The sequence below is a fragment of the Elgaria multicarinata genome, chromosome 3 (assembly GCF_023053635.1).
Source record: "Elgaria multicarinata webbii isolate HBS135686 ecotype San Diego chromosome 3, rElgMul1.1.pri, whole genome shotgun sequence".
Taxonomy (NCBI): domain Eukaryota; kingdom Metazoa; phylum Chordata; class Lepidosauria; order Squamata; family Anguidae; genus Elgaria; species Elgaria multicarinata.
Genome location: NC_086173.1, coordinates 3,745,207 through 3,767,574, shown reverse-complemented (window position 1 = coordinate 3,767,574; position 22,368 = coordinate 3,745,207). Strand labels below are relative to the sequence as shown.

General features: G+C 44.1%; 1 protein-coding gene across 1 annotated transcript in view; it reads right to left on the bottom strand.

The window, feature by feature from the left end:
• Nucleotides 1-12,886, bottom strand: part of VAV1 (vav guanine nucleotide exchange factor 1) — a 111,508-nt gene extending 98,622 nt beyond the window's left edge. The window contains exon 1 of the mRNA XM_063119102.1: nt 12,683-12,886. Within this exon, the coding sequence (XP_062975172.1) occupies nt 12,683-12,886 (204 nt within the window). The remainder of the gene's footprint in view (nt 1-12,682) is intronic.
• Between the last annotated feature and the right edge of the window lie 9,482 nt (nt 12,887-22,368).

Sequence of the window (22,368 nt, the reverse complement as noted above, 5' to 3'; positions counted from 1 at the left end):
CTATCCCTGATGGTTGTGAGCTACCTTGAGTATCAGAGGTAGTAATCCTATATACACCAGTTGATGGGGAACATGGGAGCAAAGGTGCTGTTACACCCATGTCTTGCTTGTGGGGTCCTGGTTGACAGCTGGTTGGCCACTGTGTGAACAGAGCGCTGGACTAGATGGACCCTTAGTCTGATCCAGCAGGGCTCATGTTCTTAGAAGGTTTTAGGGGAGGACAATTTCCCATCTCCTCCCTGTGCCCCTGTGCCCCTTTGGCCATAGCTGCTTTTAACTAAAAAGAAAAACTTGTGGACATCCGAATGGATCTCCTGCGTCAACCTTCCCCAGCCTGGTGTCCTCCAGATATTTTGGCCATGCTGACTGGGGCTGATAGGAGTTGAAGTCCAAAAATCTGGCAGGTACCATGTTGGGAAGGCTGTCCTACATAATATCTAATTTAGCCCTGAGATCTTTTTTTAATGAAACACCAGGTATTGAACATTGGACCTTCCAAAAGCAAGGCCCTCTCAGTCCCTCCCCATAATGCATTTCTAGAGATGACTTTTTTTTAAAAAAAGGCCTAATCTGAGTTTTCTCTCACAACGATGGTAATCTGTCCTTACTCCGTGCTGCATTAATTATCTCTTCTCCCAAGGCTTCCTCTCCTTGATTATGCTCCTTATCCATCTAGGTTATCATGATTCACCCAGTTTATCATGCACAGAGCTTTGCATTTATCTTTGTTTGCTCCTTCTCCTTAAGAGGAGCCACCCCAACTTCCTTACAAACCTATATTACTTTTCAAAAGAACCCTTCTAATGAACTAGGATAAAATCAGTATCACACCCCCCCCCCACACACACACAAATCACTGACCCTGTTCAGATGACATGCTAAGCCATGGTGGTTAAGCATTTTGAGCTAAACGTTGGTCCTGTTCAGATGACATGCTAAGCATGGTTAGGCCACTAACCTTTTCGCAGCAAATCGTTAGTGAGTGCGCTTAAACTGCAGTCAAGCTGAACACGCTCCAGCTTGACGCAGCCAAGCTGGAGCGTGTTCAGAGGAGGGCTACCAGGATGATCAGGGGTCTGGAAACAAAGCCCTGTGAAGAGAGACTGAAAGAACTGGGCATGTTTAGCCTGGAGAAGAGAAGATTGAGGGGAGACATGAGAGCACTCTTCAAAGACTTGAAAGGTTGTCACACAGAGGAGGGTCAGGATCTCTTCTCGATCCTCCCAGAGTGCAGGACATGGAATAATGGACTCAAGTTAAAGGAAGCCAGATTCCAGCTGGACAGAGCAGTACGACAATGGAATTAGTTACCTAGGGAGGTGGTGGGCTCTCCCACACTAGAGGCCTTCAAGAGGCAGCTGGACAACCATCTGTCAGGGATACTTTAGGGTAGATTCCTGCCTTGAGCAGGGGGTTGGACTCTATGGCCTTGTAGGCCCCTTCCAACTCTGCTATTCTATGATTCTATGATTCTATGATTCTATAAAATTGCCTTAGAGGCTGTAAAGGGAAGAGTAGAAAGATCCCAAGAAAGAGCTTGAGTCTTCCTTGGAAATCCTCTGTACATGCCTCACTAGCATGGCTGATATGAGCGTCTGAGAATTAGTGTACTAGGGACACATGGACTCGATGGCCTTGTAGGCCCCTTCCAACTCTGCTATTCTATGATTCTATGATTCTATGTAGCCACCATGGTTTGGGATGGTTCACATGACATGCTCAGCCATAACGTTTAGTTCAAAATGCTTAACCACCGTGGCTTCGCATACTGTCTCAACAGGGTCACTATGGCTTAGCGTGTTGCATGAACCATGATTTAGCATGCCATGTGAACCACTCCTAAATATGGTGGCTATATAAACATGATTTAAACACACTCACTAACCATTTGCTGCAAAACCATGATTTAGCGTATCGTGTGAACAGGTCCAATAAGTCATAACCATTGCAAAAGCTGGGGACCTCTCCCCTTAAAGCAATACCCCAACACACAGTAAAGATATTTCCAATTTAGCTTTGCTAAATTCCAGGTCCCTCCTCAAGAATCATGGATCTCTGGGTTCTCTATAACAGCTGCCCCAAAAGAGGGATGCAGCAATATGTGGTCACAGACATGGTTGAGAGGCAGGTGTCCCCTTCCCACACTCCTCTTTCCCATAACTTTGACACAGGTACTTCCCCAGCCAAAAAAAAAAAGACCTTCGCTTGCTCTCTCATCCTACACAATTCAGCAACTTCCTGAGTTATTATTAAGTTTATTTTGGTGTTTCCGTGATCAATGGCATTTAAAAATGTTTCCCATTTACATTCTGAACTGGCATATCTCTTCTTGTATTATCAGGGTAAAAGGCCTAGGTAAAGGCTTTCCACTTTTAGCCTTTCGTTAGGGAAGTCTTTTTCAGGGTCTGGAAGGGAATAGGAACGAATCTCCCTTCTGTCACAATAGCTGGTGACTCTGTGGCACTCCCAAAGTCAGCCTGGGAAAACGTAGCACTCGCAAATGGCTACTTCTTGAGCCACTTGGAGTTCTCTGATTTGTTGCGCATTTGGCTGCTCTTTACCCATGACACTCTGAGTTCTGGAAAGTTATAGGGCAGGGGCTGAAAAAGAGAATTTCCTATGTCATAGGTGTATAGTATGTGAAATTGATACTTGTCTTTTCCAACCCTAGGATTGTATGAATACTCCAGAGAGTCCAACAGAAGCCATGAAACTGCTGAGCGCTAGATGTGAGCCAATGACAATGGTCAAGGACTTAATTTCCAGTGGGTGAAAGTTCCAGAGTGTCATGGGCCAACACTTTAAAAAGTCTTGCTGCACCAATCAGACACCAATTCCTGCCTTCATCTTTCCCAGCCTCATGGCCCTGCCTTTGCCTTTGCCTTGCTACATGACAACAGGCTAATAAGCCTACGGTGACCATATTTTGGAAACCAAAAAGGACAAAATAGCCACCCCTAAGGGGGCGTGCCCACCAACATGCCCAGCCCCCAACTTGGTCACATGTCTGATTTCACAGTACACAATTAACACAAATCTGTTCTACATAACATCTTAATGTTAAAATCACTGAAATAAAGAACAAGTGAGACATTCAATGTATCCAAAATTAACTTCACTCACTCCTACTTTTGTAGCTTTTGCTGTACTTTGAAGCTTTTGCTATACTTTGTGTGATACGGTCTCACTTTTCCTCAAATATCTTTTCTGACTGCAAAGGCCATAGTCTCACCTTTCTTAACATTTAACAATCACAACATCTTAAAACTCTTAGGTTTAAAATTCATCTGGATAGGCCTGCCGGAAGATATTAGTCTTTATGGCTGTCTTAGCTGATGAATCTCCTCCAGCAGATAACAGAAATCCCAATTAGGGACCCAAAGAAAACAGCCCAAAAAAATGACAGAAACAAATCCCATTGATTTCAATAAAGCTTACTCCCAGATAAATGAATATAGGATTACAGCCTCTTCACATCTGTTCACCTTACTCTAGCAAGTGCAAGCCCCTCCTGTCAAGGACAGCTATGCACTCACAGAACCTGGCCTCCTGGATCATGAAACCAGCAGGTGTGCTGAAGAAAGATGGTTTCAGAGCCTAGGAGATCCAGACACACTCAAACAAGTCAAACCAAGCTACACTATGCTGGGACAGAACAATTCTGGGACAAGACAATACTTTGCAAATAACCAGACATAACAGTCATAAAGAAAAAAGAAAAAACACAACTACCTCATTGACATAGCAATAACTAATGACAAAAATGTTGCAGAAAAGGAAGAAGAAAAGAGAGAGAGAAATATACACCACTGGCTATGGAAATCAAAGAACTGTCGAAACAAGAAAAAGTTACAATTCTGTTAGTCACATCAGTCACCAGCATCACATCAATATTTTTTTACAGAAAACCTTCAGAAACTAGACCTACCAAAATACATCCACACCAACATCCAGAAAGCAGTCATACTTAAAACATATTCAATCGTCAGGGAATTTCTGAATCAGAAAAAGACAGCATGACTTGGCAAAGCCCATCATGATCATCTAGAAAAAAACACCATGAGCAAGAAAAGAGAGATAATAATAATGGCAACCCTGTTAATTTTTAAAAAAGATTTTTTTTTTAAGAAGGATGAACAATTATCAGCAATTGTTACAAAATCTACATCATGCCAAGTAATTAAAACAAATTGGAGAGGAAGGTCTATGGGTCAAATAGATTATTAAAAAAACAAGCTTCTAGTACTAGCTAGAGACCCACTTTTTCCTTTGCACTACAGAGCAAGTAGGCACAACTAACCCAAGCAAGTGAGCCAAACCACATGCCACAGAGGATGGCTAAAAACAACTATCGCTGTTGGGAAATAATTTTCTTCATGATTCAGAATTTCTGATCCCAAGTTTGATGACCCAGCAAAGGTTTTAGGAAATCTTGCTCATATTGGCATAGGTTGTGATATTTTGCTGGTCAGAATTTTCCTCAGTAGAACTCCAATGGAAATACCTTAATGGGAGACTTGCCAGTGAGATACTGTGGCAAAGCAGAGGCCATGCATATTTACTCAGAATTAAGTCCCACAGAGTTCAATGAGATTTAAGGCCCTTAAACACAAATCTTCAGTTTCAAAGCTTGCATCCATTTCCAGTTTCATTCAGTTTCAGGCTTCATAAATGCCTTTTTCTAATGCTTTTAAAATTAGTTGTAAACAAATCTACCACATTTTTCTTGAAACTTTAAATCCTCTGCAAAAAACAAACAAAAATAAAGCCCTGTGGATTCTAACAAGACTTATACATTCAAAAATACTTAGAGTCTTTCAGGTGGACCTTGAATTTCCTGAAGGGGGATAAGAGGTAAACTAGGGTGACCATATTTTGGAAACCAAAAAGGAGGACAACATGGTCGCCCCCAAGGGGGCGTGTCCAACACCAAGGGGGCGTGCCCACCCGAACATAGCCTTGGTCACATGTCTGATTTTGCAGCACACATTTAAGACAAATCTGTTCTACATAACATCTTAATGTTAAAATCACTGAAATAAAGAACAAGTGAGAGATTCAATGTATCTGAAATTAACTTCACTCCCTCCTACTTTTGTGGGTTTTGCTGTACTTTGAAGCTTTTGCTATACTCTGTGTGTTACATTCTCCCCTTCCCTCAAATATCTTTTCTGACTGTATCTTCACTCATTGCAAGCTGCTGTTGTTGTTAACAGGGTTTGCTACTGGGCGGCCGGATGGCTGGCTTTTGTTAATTTCAATTTTTTTAAAAAGCTTGTGTATAACTGTCACAAGTTTCTCTTCTCTAACATTAGGGTGGGTGTTGTGGCAGTGAACACTACTTTGCCCATTCACACTTCTCACTTATATACATTAGCTTCTCAGGCTTGTGTGTTGGCACCGCTTCGCACATCCAGACTTTGAACTCCTGTCTACTTCCTGCACAAACATGTGACTCTGAGACCCTCTTCCTAATGCCCTGCGTTTCAAGCCAGCACCATGGGGCTAAGTTACAATAGGTATCTCTGAGTTGTCTGTGCAGCCTCTGTTGTCTCTCACTCTAAGTCATTGCAGACAAACCAAAGCCTCCAGCCTCAAACAATCTCTCCCCCCCCAAAGTCTCCCAATGGTCCAGCTAGGCTGCACACTTTATGGCTTGGGATATTGCTTATTGCAGGTTATTGCTTGGTCATGTCTGGTGACTCTTACATCATCATCATCATCATCATTATTATATCCCGCCTTTTGCCCAATACTTTAAAAACCTCTGTCACCAGCCGCCTCCACCTCCTCTCCTCCTGCACAACTTTGATGCACTCTTAAAACACTCTGCATGGCAAGCCAACCTCAAGGCCAAGCTACAGGTGCATCTGGGTTGCCTTCAGCCTCTCTCTGCCTTATGCCAGCCTGCCAACATTTCCAGCCTCAAATAATCCCCCACCCCCTCTCTCTGCCAAAGTGATGGCAGGGGAGATCTGGTGGACATTATTTACTTGGATTTCCAAAAGGCTTTTGATAAAGTTCCTCACCAAAGACTCCTGAATAAACTTAGTAGACATGGAATAAGAGGTGAGGTCCTCTTATGGATGAGTAACTGGTTAAAGAACAGAAAACAGAGAGTAGGCATAAATGGTTGATTCTCCCAATGGAGGGAAGTAAATAGTGGGGTCCCACAGGGATTGTGACAATTGGGACCAATGCTTTTCAACTTGTTCATAAATGATCTGGAATTAGGAGTGAGCAGTGAAGTGGCCAAGTTTGCTGACAACACCAAATTATTTAAGTTTGTTAAAACACAAAGGGATTGTGAAGAGCTCCAAAGGGATCTCTCCAAGCTGGGAGAGTGGGCATCCAAATGGCAGATGCGGTTCAATGTAAGTAAGTGTAAGGTGAAAAAAACCCAACTTCAACCTAATGGAAACTGAGCTGGTGCTTACTGAACAAGAAAGAGATCTTGGGATTGTGGTGGACAGCTCGATGAAAATGTCCACCCAGTGTGCGGCTGCTGTAAAGAAGGCAAACTCCATGTTAGGCATTATAAGAAAAAGAATTGAGAATAAAACTGCCAGTATCATATTGCCCTTATACAAATCTATGGTGCAACCACACTTAGAATACTGTATACAATTCTGGTCACCACACCTTAAAAAGGAAATTATAGAGGGATGCTTTAGGGTGGATTCCTGCATTGAGCAGGGGTTTGGACTCAATGGCATTGTAGGCCCCTTCCAACTCTGCTATTCTATGATTCTATGAGAGCTGGAAAAAGTGCAGAAGAGAGTAATTAAAATGGTTAAGGGGCTGGAGCATCTCCCATACGAGGAAAGGTTACATCAACTGGGATTGTTTAGCTTGGAAAAAGGGAGGCTAAGGGGAGACATGATAGAGGTGTACAAAATTATGCATGGTATGGAGAAGGTGGATAGGGAGACATTTTTCTACCTCTCTCAAAATACTAGAACCCGGGGTCATCCCCTGAAACTGAGTGGTGGGAGATCCAGGACAAATAAAAGGAAGTACTTCTTCACACAGTGCATAGTTAAATTATGGAACTCACTACCGCAAGATGGAGTGATGGCCACCAATCTGGATGGCTTTAAAAGGGGGTTGGAGGCTAAGGCTATCCATGGCTACTAGCCCTGCTGGCTGTGTGCTATCTCTAGTATTCGAGGCAATAAGCCTGTGTGCACCAGTTGCTGGGGAACATGGGCTGGAGGGTGCTGTTGCACCATGTCCTGTTTGTTCATCCCTGGCCAATGGCTGGTTCCACTGTGTGAACAGAGTGCTGGACTAGATGGACCCTTGGTCTAATCCAGCATGGCACTTCTTATTTTCTTATCATCCCTAATTGTCCATGCTTTCTCAGTCTGATGGAAGTTGTAATTCAACACATCTAGGCAGAATGAGGTTGGGTAGGGGCTAGATGGATGGAGAGAAAGAGAAATAGAAGAGGGGGAAATGGGGTATCAGAAAGAGAGAGCGAGAGCGATCTGTCCCTGCTTTGGCACCTTGCAGGGCAGGGAGGAAAGGGGAAGGAGAGAGAGGCAGCAGCAGCCCCAACCGACTCCGGCTTGGACTCCCATTTCCAGACTTGTCCGGGGGGAACCAGACGTATGGTCACCTTAGCTAAGCCATGATTAGGCCACTAACGCTTTTACAGCAAATGGTTAGTGAGCTTGTTTAAACCATGGTTATGTAGTACCATGGTTAGGAGTAGTTCACAAGACATACTAAATCATGGTTCACATTTAACCCATAATGTTTAGCTCAAAATGCTTAACCACCATGGCTTACTGTGTCGTCTGAACAGGGTCAGCACCTTTCTAAGCACATGCTCAACCCAGGAAAGTTTTTAATTCAATGAATGTGTTCATGATCCTTCTACACAAAAATGTATTCCTGGTTCCTCCCCCCTGCCTCAGCTACCTTTGTTTCAGCAGCCTAATTTAGGACACCCACCCCCCAAAAAGCATTCCTGTTCCTACTGTTAAATGATTGGGAGTTGGAAACCGCTGGCTGATCTGTTGCAATTCACCGAGAGACTTACCAGTAAATCTTGATCTATGCCTGTTCACTCCTGCACTAGTAGTCCCTGGGTGTTAATGTGTAATTATGCACAAATGTGTACTGGATTTGAAATAGACAGCCAGAATGAAGCTAACTTCAGATACCTTCTAGGCTGGAGGCCAGTGTATTTAAGGGTGTTTCCAGATAGTGGGTCCCTAGAAGGTCTTGCACATCTGTTCTGTCTTTTTCTCATTAATGGATTTTCTGTGTTAAGGAAAAAGAAGACGAAGCCATGGGAAAACACAGGAGGATCATGAATAGAGGATTTCCCACTTCTATGTATATTGTGATGAAACCCAGGCATTGATAAGCATATGCTTTATTTGCAATTGATGCAGAAAGAGCTCACGTTTTCTTTTCAAGCACAATTATGCTCACAGAAACCTCTCAGGAGTGAGATTCTGCATGTAAACTAGGTGTGCGTTCCCCACACACTTAGTTTCCTTGCAAAATTTCTGCTTTTTTGCTGCGGTAGCAAATTCAGGAGTAACAATTCCAGCAGCGGTGGGATGCATCTCCTGATGGGTGGTAATTTGGAGGGTCCAACACCAGGACATTGCTCATTCCTGCTGTAAGATCTAACAGATTTGTTACCCACAACCAACAGGGTTGTTAAACATAAGGCTTTATGGTCAGGAGAAATTCCTGTGATAGGGATGATATATGTAGTTATACCTTTTAACAGAGTAGAATATTTCCTAGCAATTAGGGGCAAGATGATGAGAAATCAGCCTTGTTGGAAAAGTCATTTTGTGTCTTGGTTACCTTACAAATATAAGATAACAGGCGTAATTCAGGATCAGGGCTGGTGCCAGACTATTTTGCGCCCTAGGCAAGTGAGCGGCTTCTAGTCAGGTGTGCCATTCCGAAGCCACCCCCCGCCCCAGTGTCCTGGCTTCGAAGCCAGGAATGGCTTCTGGCCGGGCACTGACTTTGAAGCCAGGACGCTGGGGTTGGGGGGCGTGGCAGTGGCTTCGGAACAGTGCGCTCGGAAGCTGCTTCGGCGCCCTCCTTTGTGTGGCGCTCTAGGCCACCGCCTGAGCTGCCTCTATGGCAGCGCCAGCCCTGTTCAAGATTCAATCAAATACATCAGTGCAATATACAGTTTCCTTCTGGGTGGTTGGTATACACTCAGTTGCCATTAGAATACACTCAGTTGTAGGGAACAGGCCGTCATTGGATGGAGTGGCTCCTTCACCAAATGCTCCAGGTAAGTGGACAATGCTAGCCTCTCACCTTTCCTCTGCCCCTTCCCTCCCTCCTAACCTAGACTGGTTGGGTAAGACTGGAGCCAATAGGGAGTGGGGTCATGAAAGAGAGGGGATGGGGGAGGGGTATGTGTCCTAAAATACTCACATCCTTCTTTAGCATTCTTTTACTTGGTTGGGTAAAGTATGGAGTGGGTTTAGATGTTTTGAGAAACACTGTCAGAAGTCATATGGCACCCCGCAGACACAGCCCTCTGAATCCTAGACCTGCCAGGCTGTGTATAATGAGATGCAATGAGAGCCAAGAGGAAATGGCTTCAGGAAAATTATTTCCCCTGCAGCTATGCTGCTGTGATCTGGGGACTGTGTGCGCCTTCATAACAGTCTCCATAATGATCCATACACAAATAAGGAATTTGCCTGAACAAAACAAAGTTTGCATTTTCAACCAAGACACCCCACCATCCCATAGCTTACCTGGTTTCTAAGGTTGCAAACCTCTCCATAATTTTTATAAAGTGTTCATATTTTGGGAGCTCTGCCCATAACAAGTAGAAATCTATTACGGACTGACTATCCATATTATTATTTTTTTATGAAGGCTGACTTTTTTGTTATAGGTGCAAACTCTGCATTACGCTTCAGTGCGTGTGAATAATTGACAGCAGCCTCACCTCTGAACACTGTGATTTTGAGTTGATAAGCAGCTGGATGCAACAAGATACAAAAGAGGGCAGGGCTCCTGCAGCTGAAGAGGGAATTTCCACAGGTGCTGCATGCATACAAATGACACCTGCTGAAATTCCCTTTTCTATACAACTGTTAAGGATACAGGAGCCTTGTCCTAGCTTAACCCCTTTTTATTGCTAATTTTCTACTCAATTTCCCCCCACCCCAAGATCCAGAAGAGAAAAGCAGCTGAGGAATTGATTTTGAGAACTAAAATGGGTGGTACGCAGTAGGAGAGTTTTTAATATTTATTTATTTATAGGATTTATAATTTGCTTTTCAATTAAAAATTCTCAGTCCAATAAAAAATCAAAAAAGAACAATAAAACAAAATAGTAAAGTAACAGTAATTAAGCCCCAACTCACCATTTCTCCACTCAAAATTAGCCTCCTTAGAGTGCATGTAATTAAAAAAAAATAGAGCTTTTTTACACAGATTTGTGTCTGATGTACTGTTTGCCCCTGAAACATGTTTGAAAAAGCAGGGCTTCTGGAGGCAGCCATCCAGCACGAAAGAATCTGTGAAAGGGCTGTGCCCTACATACAGCAAGGGTAACAAAACGTGGTTCTATCCATCACCAAGGTGAAGGCCTCAGGCTGTGGGTTTTGTTTGCCATAAAGGGTGACAAATGAAATGCGCAGCTCTGACCAAGCCCACAATCCATTGGATACATTTTCCTGTGCAAATCCCATTGAAATTAATGGGAGCTGCACAAGGGCATGAGATCACTCCCGATTTAATTGGTGGAAGGAGTAGGACACTATCTAGATTTTCCACTTAGGCACTAGAGTGTCTTCTGAAGGTACCGAGGTAACCTTACACAGCACTAAAATTAAAACAGTTACAAAGAGAGACACATCTTACTGCAGCGGTCCCCAACCTTTTTGGCACCAGGGACCGGTTTCGTGGAAGACAATTTTTCCACGGACTGTGAGGGTGGTGGAGGTTGAGGGGATGGTTTTGGGAAGCCCCCCCCGCCCCCGCCCCCACTCCAGCGCCCTGGCTTCGCTTCGGCTGGGCAGGCGAGATGCCGCTCCGTGCCCAGGTATGCTGGGGTGGTGGTGTGAAAATAGCTCACCTGCGTGGCCCGGTTCCTAACAGGCCACGGACCGGGACCGGTCCATGGCCCGGGGGTTGGGGACCCCTGTCTTTCTGGATCAGGCTAAGAACCCATTTTGTTTTCAACAGCAGCTAGCCAAATGAGTCTGGAAAGTTTGCAAGCAGGGGTACAATGACCTTCCTGGTGCCTTAACAATCCCTCTGAACACAGAACGCTTTGCTTGGGTATCCTAGCTAATAGCTTTTGAACTTCTCATGCATTTTGTCATTTGAAAAGGCCCTCAGAAATATGAACCCTCTACCTTTATAAACAGAGCAAATTTCAGAGTGTTGTATTTGAGAAGAAAATGTTTGAAAAGTTAAAACTGCATCTCCTAAAGCGGGGGGATATTGAATGTCTTTCAGTCCAAGGTTCAAATGCAACATTTCAAATTTCAAACATTTCAAACCAAAACTCCTGGTACGGAAAAGACCACCTCGAGCGCCCCCCCTCCCCTGCCGCCCCCTTGCCTCTTAACGCCCCCCATGCAATCCCACCACCCCCAAGGGGGTGCTACCGCCCACTTTCGGAACCACTGGTTTAGTTCATGTTTTGATAAAAACTTACCCAAATCCACAAATTACTTCATAAACAAAGTAGAAAGTTGAGATTTTTTAAAAAAATGAGGGAGAAAATGAAACTGGTGGATTTGTTCATCGCTAGCTTAGTTTTCAAAAGTGGTAGTCTAGATTTACGCCCCTCAAATCTTGGCAGAGCCCAGTATATGTTCTCATCTCTTGTCATCTTAAAACTTGAGCCTCTCTCAGAGCACGTGGGCAGGCTGCCTTTCCAGGCTTGACTTAACATGGATGTGCCTGGTCATGCCCCCTGGGCTTCAAGTTAGGCTCTTGCCATTACGTAGGTATGGCCTCCATCACTCTTGCAGAACCCCTTACGGCTCTTCCTCTTCATTTCCAACAGCAAATACCACCCCTTCTTTGCCTGCTGGTAGAGACAGTGTAGTATCCACCCCCACTCCCCAACCCACACTCAAAGCGAAATCTACACATCTGTGCACCTTAATAAACCACTCCTTGCCCCTGCTTCGCACAGCAGCTACAAGCAGGAGACCAACACTCCCCACCCACACACATATACGATCACACTGCAGTTACTTCCTCAGAGGCTTGTTAACCATTTTGCTCCCAAACTCAACCCTACAAGTACAGCCCAATTGGATTCCATGCTCCCGCTGGTGCCCGGTGTGCCACCAAATCTCATGCTCCTCTCCCACTATTATAGCTCACAGATATTGACCATGCGATCACCGCTGAGCTTCTTATCTTCCACCTTGATTTCTTTGCTGTTAAATATTTATGCTGACTGGATTCTCTGATGCCTGACTCTCTCCACCTTACCATCCCTATGAACATGTTGGAAAAATCCCAACCTCTGTCTTTCTCTCTCCCCAGAAGCTGTGAATCCCTTCAGTGACTAGCCATGGTTTCATGAGCTCCATGAAAGGTTGCCTGGCGAGGCTGTACGGTTCCCTCCCTTTCTCCCTGCAATGGAGGACATTAACCTCTAATGAACTGCTACTCAGATAATACTCCTCCGCCCACTCGCCTCTTCACTCACCTGGGACATTTGAGGGCGCAGATTGATCTCCCGTAAATTGACAGCATGAGGCAAGAGGTTGTTGAGAAGCTGGCAGAGAAGAACACCATCACGCAAGGCCTGGGCTAAATCACATACTTGGGCACCCTCCAAGGTCACTCTGTGATTCGGGGGCAGCACCCGGCACTGGATAAGCCAGTGGGCACACTGCTTCCACAGTTCCATTTCCACACCCGGCCCCCCCAGGCCAAGTCACGGCTCAGGTTGCTCTAAGAGTCACTTTCTGCTACCAGCAAGGGCACTAGCCTTCTACACGGCTGGGAAACACAGCCCCAGGCAACAGCTTCCTCTTTTGCAACTGACATCAGACCACAAAGAAAAGGGCCGGTGTGGGGGCTGGGGAGCTTCCTCACCCCACCCCTGAGAAGGAGGAGGAGGTGCCAAATTAAAACACACACGAATTGAGAAGCATTTGCTTAATCCTTTGCTGGGAAGGAGGATGGACATATCATGTAACCCTCGTGCTAAAGGCCTACTACCGACAGTAGGCAGAGCTAGCCATGCTATTTAGCAGGATGAGGTGGTCTGTCTCAGGTAGGGTAACCATATGAAAAGGAGGACAGGGCTCCTGCATCTTTAACAGTTGCATAGAAAAGGGAATTTCAATAGGTGTCATTGGTATACATGGAGAACCTGGTGGAATTCCATCTTCATCACAGCAGTTAAAGCTGCAGGAGCTATACTAGAGTGACCAGATTTAAAAGAGGGCAGGGCACCTGCAGCTTTAACTGGTGTGATGAAGAGGACATTTCACCAGGTTCTCCATATATTACAAACGACACCTGCTGAAATTCCCTTTTCAATACAACTGTTAAAGATGCAGGAGCCCTGTCCTCCTTTTCATAGGGTCACCCTAGTCTCAGGTGGTGACACATTTGGGGGGTACAACATGACTGAGCTGTCTCTGTTTGCAGAGCACACATTGCCATAAACATTCAGGAGACTGGAGCTAGTTTTGGTGGACTGAAGCTTTGAGGTACTCAGGGGCAAGTTACCTTTATTTTATTTAAATATTTTTGTCCTGCTTTTTTCCAGAAAGACCTTAAGAAAGCAGCTAAATTACAAAATAAAAACAAGGCAAACAAAAAAAATAAAAAGTAGTAGCCGAATTCCGAATGAATAAACAACTGAAATGCCTGCTGAAATAACTATATCTTCACTGCTCGGCAGAAGACAAGCATGCCAGATAGTCCTCTTGTGGGATGGAGTTCCACAGTTTATCAGGAGTGAACAACTTGTGGCCCTCTGGATGTTTTCACCTACAATTCCTATGTTCCTTAGGTGCTCCAACTGAAATTCTGGATTGAGCTGGTACATAGAGAGGTGCAACCTATATTTAGCTACTCTAACATGGTGGTGATATAGTGAGGCCATGTAGCTAGTCTTCTTAATACTTTAACACATTTCTGATACTTTATCAATATAACTGTTAGAAAGTATATACTGACCAGAACATTGCAATTTACAGCCTGGACACACATTGGAGCTCTCACAAGACTACATAGCTTATTTATTTATTTTAGATAATCAGCTTTTCTACACAAGGCTGTTAATCGCTGTATCTACTTTCGGCTTTGTCACAAAATTGAGATCCGAGCTCTACACAAAGAACTTTTCCTTTCCTACTTTTTTGCTACATAACCTCTAGGTGGTGCTGTGCTAAAGAGGAATATTGCACTATAGAAATACTTTCTTTTTTTGCTATCAGAAATAATACTCCATAGTATAATACACGCTAAAAAAAATCTGGAAAAGTACTTGTAAAAAAACAGAAGAGAAACTGGAGGATCATGATGTCATCTAAAGAACCCTTAATAACCATGACTAAGGAAACACAAGCGCACAATAAATGCCTCATGTAGGAAAGCTTGATGCATACCCCACACTTCTAATGCAATTACAATAGAATATTAATGCTTACAACATTAAAATAATGCTGACAACATCAAGCTGCCTTGAGTGCTATAGATACAATTAATGTCAGTAAAATCATAAAACAATGCAATGTTTTTTAAAAAATACACATACACCAGGGTAAACATTTTATACAGACGTCTACTGAACTACATTAAAATGATTCAGGCCACCATGTCAGAAGCAAAGATGTCCTCAATAAAAGCTGGAAGGTCAGGAGAGAGAAGGCCAAACAAATCTACCGAGACAAGGAATTCCACAGTCTGGATGAAGCCACAGAAAAGGCCCTCTCCCCCGTCCCAAACATCATCAAGGGCCTTGCCTTCAGATCCTAAAGAGCATGCAGTTTCGCCATACAAACACCTAATTAAGCAGCTTTACCATGTCAAAATATTCTGGTGCTTATGCCTTACATGTTCAAGTTTTTAAGAAGAGGGCAATTTTTCTAGGGCACATGATGTGTGTACACATTATTACTTAATGCGGAGTATTCAACCACTAGCATACTTTAATCTCCCCTATGTACAGACAATTATACAGCCATTGGGTGAATGTTTGGATTGTTGTAACGTGCTTTACCTGGAGTTGCCTTTGAAAAGTGTTTGGAAACTTCTGCTGGCCGGAACCAGTTATAGAAATTATGTGATTCCTTTGTTAAAACAGTCTCTTTCCTGGCACAATTCAAATTCCCGCTATGACCTATGATGGCCTACACAACTTAGGGTGTGGAATAAGAGGCTAGCTCTGGTGCTAAACAAGATGATAAATGTAGGCTGCTATTTGTCAAAATAAATTGTTTTTATTCAAAAATTCAAGGAGGCTCAACGGACGTTTCGGGCCCTGAGATCCTTCGCCAGGAGCTACAATTAAAATATAATACAAATACCATTTCAATATAATCGAACATACAACACCCGCATTTAGAATTATAAACATGACATTTCTCAAAGATTTTAATTACTTGTGGTTTCTGTTAATGAATTCTTTTACATCGTCAGTATAGCATGTTGGGGCCAGAACTTTTCCTTGGGAATTCTGTTTGTGCTCAGAAACACAGCTCACAATGCTGGTCTTACTTAGCAGAGTAAGTTTATTAGCTTCAGACTTCTTTACAGTTCCGTGTCATTGTGCAGAGTGACAAAAGCTATACACATATACACAGTTTTTTATCTATATTACATACAGCTGTGATTAGGCTAACCTAGGGTGACCATATTTGGGAAACCAAAAAAGAGGACACCTAGTGTGCGTGTGGGGAAGCAGCTTTCTGAGTCCTGCAGAAAGTACGTTATTCTCCCGCCACCTTAAAGAACCCAATTGGAGTGGAGGAGGGGAAAGGATTTCATTCTGCACCACCACCATCCACTCCAATTGGGGCCTTTTCTATAATGTCCACGAATGACCCACTTTCCCCTTTAAGACCTCAATTGGAGCTCGGGGTGGGGGAACGACGTGCCTCAAGAAAGCATGTCATTCCCTCCTGCCATGCTAATAGCAGCCTTAAAGAGGAAGGTGTGTCGTTCCAGGACATTATTGAAAATTACAGAAAATCCCCCCTGACACCATGGAAACAACAAAAACCAGGACAAATCCGGGGAAATCCTGACAGTTGGTCACCCTAGGCTAACCCAGCCTCAAGGATCTTTGGTATATTCATATCATTAACACCATGATATCTTAGAGAATCCTGGCAAGGTTCCCAGTACAGCTTCTATCTCAAGGTAATTGCTCACAGATAGTCTTCCTCTGTTTAGCCTTGAGATAGCCACACACACAATTTTAATGACTACGCAAGCCTTTTCCTTTCTTAAACTTAACATAGCATAATTCCTTTCATAGGAACATGTCCGTTTTTCATTATATGGGCATGCTGTGTGTCGGCAGCTGAGAAAGATAAACCATACTGAATAGATAAGAGATACTGATATGTAGTGCTAAACATAGATATAGTGCAATAGTCATAAAGAATAAACATAGAAAACTAAAATGAACTCTTTGACGCCTTTTTTGTTATTAGATACAATAATTTTAACATATTTTTAAGGCTTGGCACTTTGTCTATGGGAATGCTAGTAAGAGATACTACTGCATAAGGCTGTACATGGTTCCTGACCTGACAATGTGCCCCCTCTTAATTATAAACCTTCGTTCTATCACACTTTCAGTAAATTGGCTGTTTTTGTACGGAAATGATACTGAGAGACACTATTACTTACTAATAAACAAAAAATTCTTTCTTTTAGTCTTAAGGCACTGTGTTTGCCATAACAGAGACCATACTGGACTCTCCTAATCTGAGTTCCCTTGTTCCTTTAATTTCGACCAGTTCAGCTCTTGACAGAATACTCTTATTTGCACACACATAAAAAATTAACATAAATGGAGGCTAACAGCATTAACACTCTAGTAGATTTCTTTGGTACATAACTTATACATGTCAAATCTGTCTCTTCACAGATGGCAGAAATTCAAGCATTACGGTATTATATCTCCATACCTCCCTTTCATGGAAAAACGGAGGTAAAGTGTTATAAAGTTCATATTCTTTGTAGTGTAGTGAACCTTGCCCAAGAAAACGTCCTTAAACATCATGTATCAAGAGGCTAAAATTGGCCACAGATCCCTGGCACATGCCCAGTGCATGTTTTAGGATGCGTGCCTGCTATTCACATGGCTACTATGATAAAACAACAATGAAAAAGAACGCTGGAACAACCCAGCTTCTGCATGAAGCGGGAAGCGCTCTTAGAACTTGGAAGCTGCGTCAGACAGTATGTCTGCAATAATGACCCTCTGTTGCAATTCTTTCCATGGTGCTTCCTCTTTTTCTGCCCATTGTTCTTATTCATCATTTTTGGCAGAATTCACATCCTCCTCTCAATATTGATGGGATATATTTTGAATTTTGACAACAGAACCCCCCAAAATTCAAACAATATATACAATTGTAACTCTGATGGGCTGCGGAGTTGTTTAAAAGAAGACTGCAAGACAAAGTAATATTTATTTTTATTTTTTATTTATTTAAGGATTTTTATGCCGCCATTCAGCCCAAAAAGGCTCTCATGGCGGCTTACAAAAGTATTTCTTGACAGTCCCTGCCCACAGGCTTACAATCTAAAAGACATGACACAAAAGGAAAGGGGATTGGGAGGGAGGAGGAGGAGGGGGGGGAAAGGAAAGCAAATTCAGGCACTACAATCTTAGTTGCAAAGTTCAGCAGTGACAGTTGGCAGCAGGAGGGAGGGGGCTCTCAGCTGGAGCTGGACCCAGGCACGGTGGAGAGGTGCCTGGCTGCTGCTTCCTCCCTCACTGGTGGCCTCTCCAGAGACAGTTGGTAGCAGGAGGGAGGGGGCTCTCAGCTGGAGCTGGACCCAGGCACGATGGAGAGGTGCCTGGCTGCTGCTTCCTCCCTCACTGGTGGCCTCTGCAGTGGCTTCTCTCTGGGATTGCACGGGCTGAGCATTTATGGAAGAGTCTGTGCATGTGTGTCTGAGAATGTACGTCTAGAGAGGGAGATGGGAAGACAGGATCTCAGAGGAGAGGGAACAAAATGTCTAGTAGGGACTGGTGAGTAAGTGGAGGGTTGGCCCCAGCATGTCTGTGCTGGCCCAGGTGGTGACACTGGATCTGTTTGCTACTGCTCCCATCACCAGCCAGTCTCCAGGACACCATGGTGGGGAGGCGCTGCGAGGCTCTGGACCGCAGCCGCTGGGTCCAGCTGTAGTAGCACCACTGTGTTGCTATACCACTATGTCTAGAATAGTTAAGTTGGGGTGAAAAGTAGCAAAAGTGCTTTTAAGAGCTCCATCAGACAAGTGTTTTATTGCACACTCATTACTGGGCACTCACGGATTTTCGTGGGTCCCTCTCATGACATCATCTGCTTCCCGTGCGCCTTCCGCCCCTTCTAGCCTTCTTTGCGGGACAAAAAAACATCCCAGTAAGTCCGACTTACTTTTAAAGATGGAAGTGGCTGCTATCTCCTGCTGTGTGCAGGAGAAGCAGCAGGATCAAAATGGCCCACTGAATGGACCATGTGCACGTTGTTTACTTCCTCTTTCAAAAGAGGAAGTAATGAGGGACAAACGCGCGGCTGGCGGAGAAGCAACGGTAAGCAAACACGATTTCCCCCTGTGTGATGATGCTCTGAAAGCTCCATCACATCTAGTCAAATGCACGGCTCCCTTCACCGCTCCCACATCGCTTCCTGAAAACATGAAGTAATTAGTCCCATTCAGTCTGGTAGGAGAGAGCAGCAACCGGACTTAATGAGGTTTTTTCGTGTGTGGCACAATAAGGGGCAGAAGGCGCATGAGAGGTAGACGACGTGAGTAATTTGTGAGTGCTCAGTAACAAGTGTGCAGTAAAACGCTTGTCGGATGGAGCTTTCAGGCTCACAGTTACCCTATTTCTTTGATTCTAAGACACACTTTTCCCCCCACATAAACATCTCTAAAAATGGGGTGTGTCTTAGAATCGCGGGTGTGTCTTAGGTGTTTTTTCCCCTGTTGGTGGTACTGAAATTAGTGTGCGTCTTACAATCGATGGCGTCTTACAATCGAAGAAATACGGTAAGTGTAGTCCTGTTCAACTTTGCCATCTTGTGGCAAAAAGTTTATCTTGTATATTGTGTCTGGTGTTAGAACCTCTGATGCTGATGCGCCCAGTTAGTATGATCGCAGGGTTTGTGATTTAAACATTCAGCTGATCAGGGAATAAAGCTGCTGGAACGTTTGTAGTCCAGTTTGGTAAAATAAGGGGAAATATTAGAGAGATTAAAACTTCACACATGACCCTGGAGAGAAGTAGTGTTATAGAGCAGACTGAGGAAGAACTCCCAGGAAATACGAAAGTTAAAAGGCAGTGACATAGAACCATAGAATAGTAGAGTTGGAAGGGGCCTATAAGGCCATCGAGTCCAACCCCCCCTCTATTGCTCCCCTTCTTATTACCACAGCTGTCTGGGGCAGAGAGAAAGGCAAGTGAACAAGCAATGGTGTAGAGCAGCGGTCCCCAACCTTTTTGGCACCAGGGACCGGTTTCGTGGAAGACAATTTTTCTACGGACTGGGTGTGTGTGTGTTTGAGGGGATGGTTTTGGGAAGCCCCCCCCCCGCCTCCCCACTCCAATGTCCTGGCTTCGCTTTGGCTGGGCAGGCGAGATGGCGCCCCGTGCCCAGGTACGCTGGGGTGGGGGTGGGGTGAAAGCAGCTCACCTGCGCGGCCCGGTTCTTAACAGGCCACGGACCGGTGCCAGTCCGTGGCCCGGGGGTTGGGGACCCCTGGTGTAGAGGCACAGCAGTGCCAGGGGAGCTGTTGTCAGTGGGGCCCTACTGAGGTTTGGGCCCCCAACCATGCCCTGGAGTAGGCAATCTAAAATAGGTGGTCAGACCTTGCAGAATTTATGTTGTTTACCAGAGTTCTGTTCTGCTTGCTATAGGAATCCTGAAGTCTATTAAGAGCTAGGTGCTTTGGGGATAGTATGTGAAAATACTGAGCCGAGATTCCTTTCACCCTTGATTTTCCTCCAAGTTTTTTTCCAGCAGCTACAGATGCTACCGATCCCTAAAGCATCTGTAAAATTGGATGCTAACATTAGCACAGATTCTCGTACAGACATCCACTATTTTATTATGTGAGCCTTTTGGTTGAATCCTTGGTATCGAAGGAGGGTTTTGGTTGCAACCTTGTGTATATGTCACAGGCATGTAAGGACATTATTTGGATAAGAGAACTCTGAATGTTAATATTCCCTTTTCTATTTTCACTTTGTTTATCCCAGGGGTCCCCCGCCTTTTTGGGTTGGAAAGCATATTTAGAATTTTGAGTGTTATGAGTTCACAAAATGGCTGCCGTGGGTGAAGTGGGGTTGCCCGTTCACAAAATGGCTGCCATGGTGCGCAAGGGTGATCACAAAATGCTCAACTCCCAGAAGGCAAACTGGTGAGACTAAAAGTAAGTTAACTTGCCCAAGAACCTAAGTACGAGGCAGTGGAGTCTAGTGGCTCCTATATCAGTGGGGCAGTGAATCCACCCCGGGTTTCGTTGGAACTGGTTCTGACCAAAACCCGGAGTGGATTTTATTTATTTATTTTATTTATTTATTACATTTCTATACCGCCCAATAGCCAGAGCTCTCTGGGCATGCATGAAACCAAGTTCCTACCAATTTCAAGTTCCTCCTACTTTTCCTGCAATTACAATGCTATGCGCTGGTATGTGGCACTTGGTCACATTATACATACAGAGGATAATGTCCTGGCCCTCATTAAATATAAACCAGAATTTTCCTTGATCCAAATCTAGGTAAAGACGTCACACTGCAGCAGCAACAGCAATTTATTTCCTGAATTTTTTTTTATAGTGCAGTTATAAATGCGCACATGCACATATATGATGCTACGGAGTAGAGACGATGGAAACTATACATTTTATATGCGGAGCTCGGCAGATTCATATAACAGAGAAACCATGAGCGGGGGGAGGGAAAGGAACGAGGCAGCAGAGAAGGATGCCCATTTCCCCTCTTTGTTTTAATAAGCTTTCTCTGCGGAGCTCCGCAGAATCAGAGAATTCAAACTAAAAATGGCGCGAAGGAACGAGGCAGCCAATTGGTGGGAAATTGGGAACGCTCAAAGCTCTGCCCACATGTCAAAATGGGATTTAACTTCCCCAAAGACACATAGCCATAACGGGGTGCAAACTCTAACGTGATCGAAAAGTCGCGGTAAATCGCGAATGCGAATATGCGCATTTGCGCTTTAAAAAACTGGTGCTACGGCAAATAGACGGCTGCGTCATGTGTCCTGAAACGTGGATATGCGCATTTAAGTCGGGGTAAGCAAGCCGTATAGATAAGCCCCTGGTTTCATTCATGTGTGAATGCATACTTCATTCATTCATGTGTGAATTGCATACTGATATAATGGTGCCTGGAAAACAAAACAAATACAATATACTGTATTTCTTCGATTGTAAGATGCCATCGATTGTAAGACACACACTAATTTCAGTACCACCAACAGAAAAAAAAGCTTTGATTCTAAGACTAATAATCGCACCCGCGATTCTAAGACACACCCTGTTTTTAGAGATGTTTATATGGGGGAAAAAGTGTGTCTTAGAATTGAAGAAATAGGGTAGATTCTGCCCATGACACTTAGCCTGTGGGTCTTGCAAGTGGAGAAAATGGCTTTCTAAGACACCTTGCTGTATAATCTATTCTAGAACCAAGATTTGACTTTGTGCTGCCAGTGGTATTTGTAAGAGATACGTATGCTTAGCTTTCCATGAAAATCAGCATATAAGGTGCAGAACACATCATGCGACGTGCTGGGCTTGACGAATCCAAGGCTGGAGTTAAAATTGCAGGAAGAAACATTAACAACTTCAGATATGCAGATGACACCACTTTGATGGCTGAAAGCGAGGAGGAGCTGAGGAGCCTTATGACAAAGGTGAAAGAAGAAAGTGCAAAAGCTGGGTTGCAGTTAAACCTCAAAAAAACCAAGATTCTAGCAACTAGCTTGATTGATAACTGGCAAATAGAGGGAGAAAACGTGGAGGCAGTGACAGACTTTGTATTTCTGGGCGCAAAGATTACTGCAGACGCTGACTGCAGCCAGGAAATCAGAAGACGTTTACTTCTTGGGAGGAGAGCAATGACAAATCTGGATAAAATAGTTAAGAGCAGAGACACCACACTGACAACAAAGGTCCGCATAGTTAAAG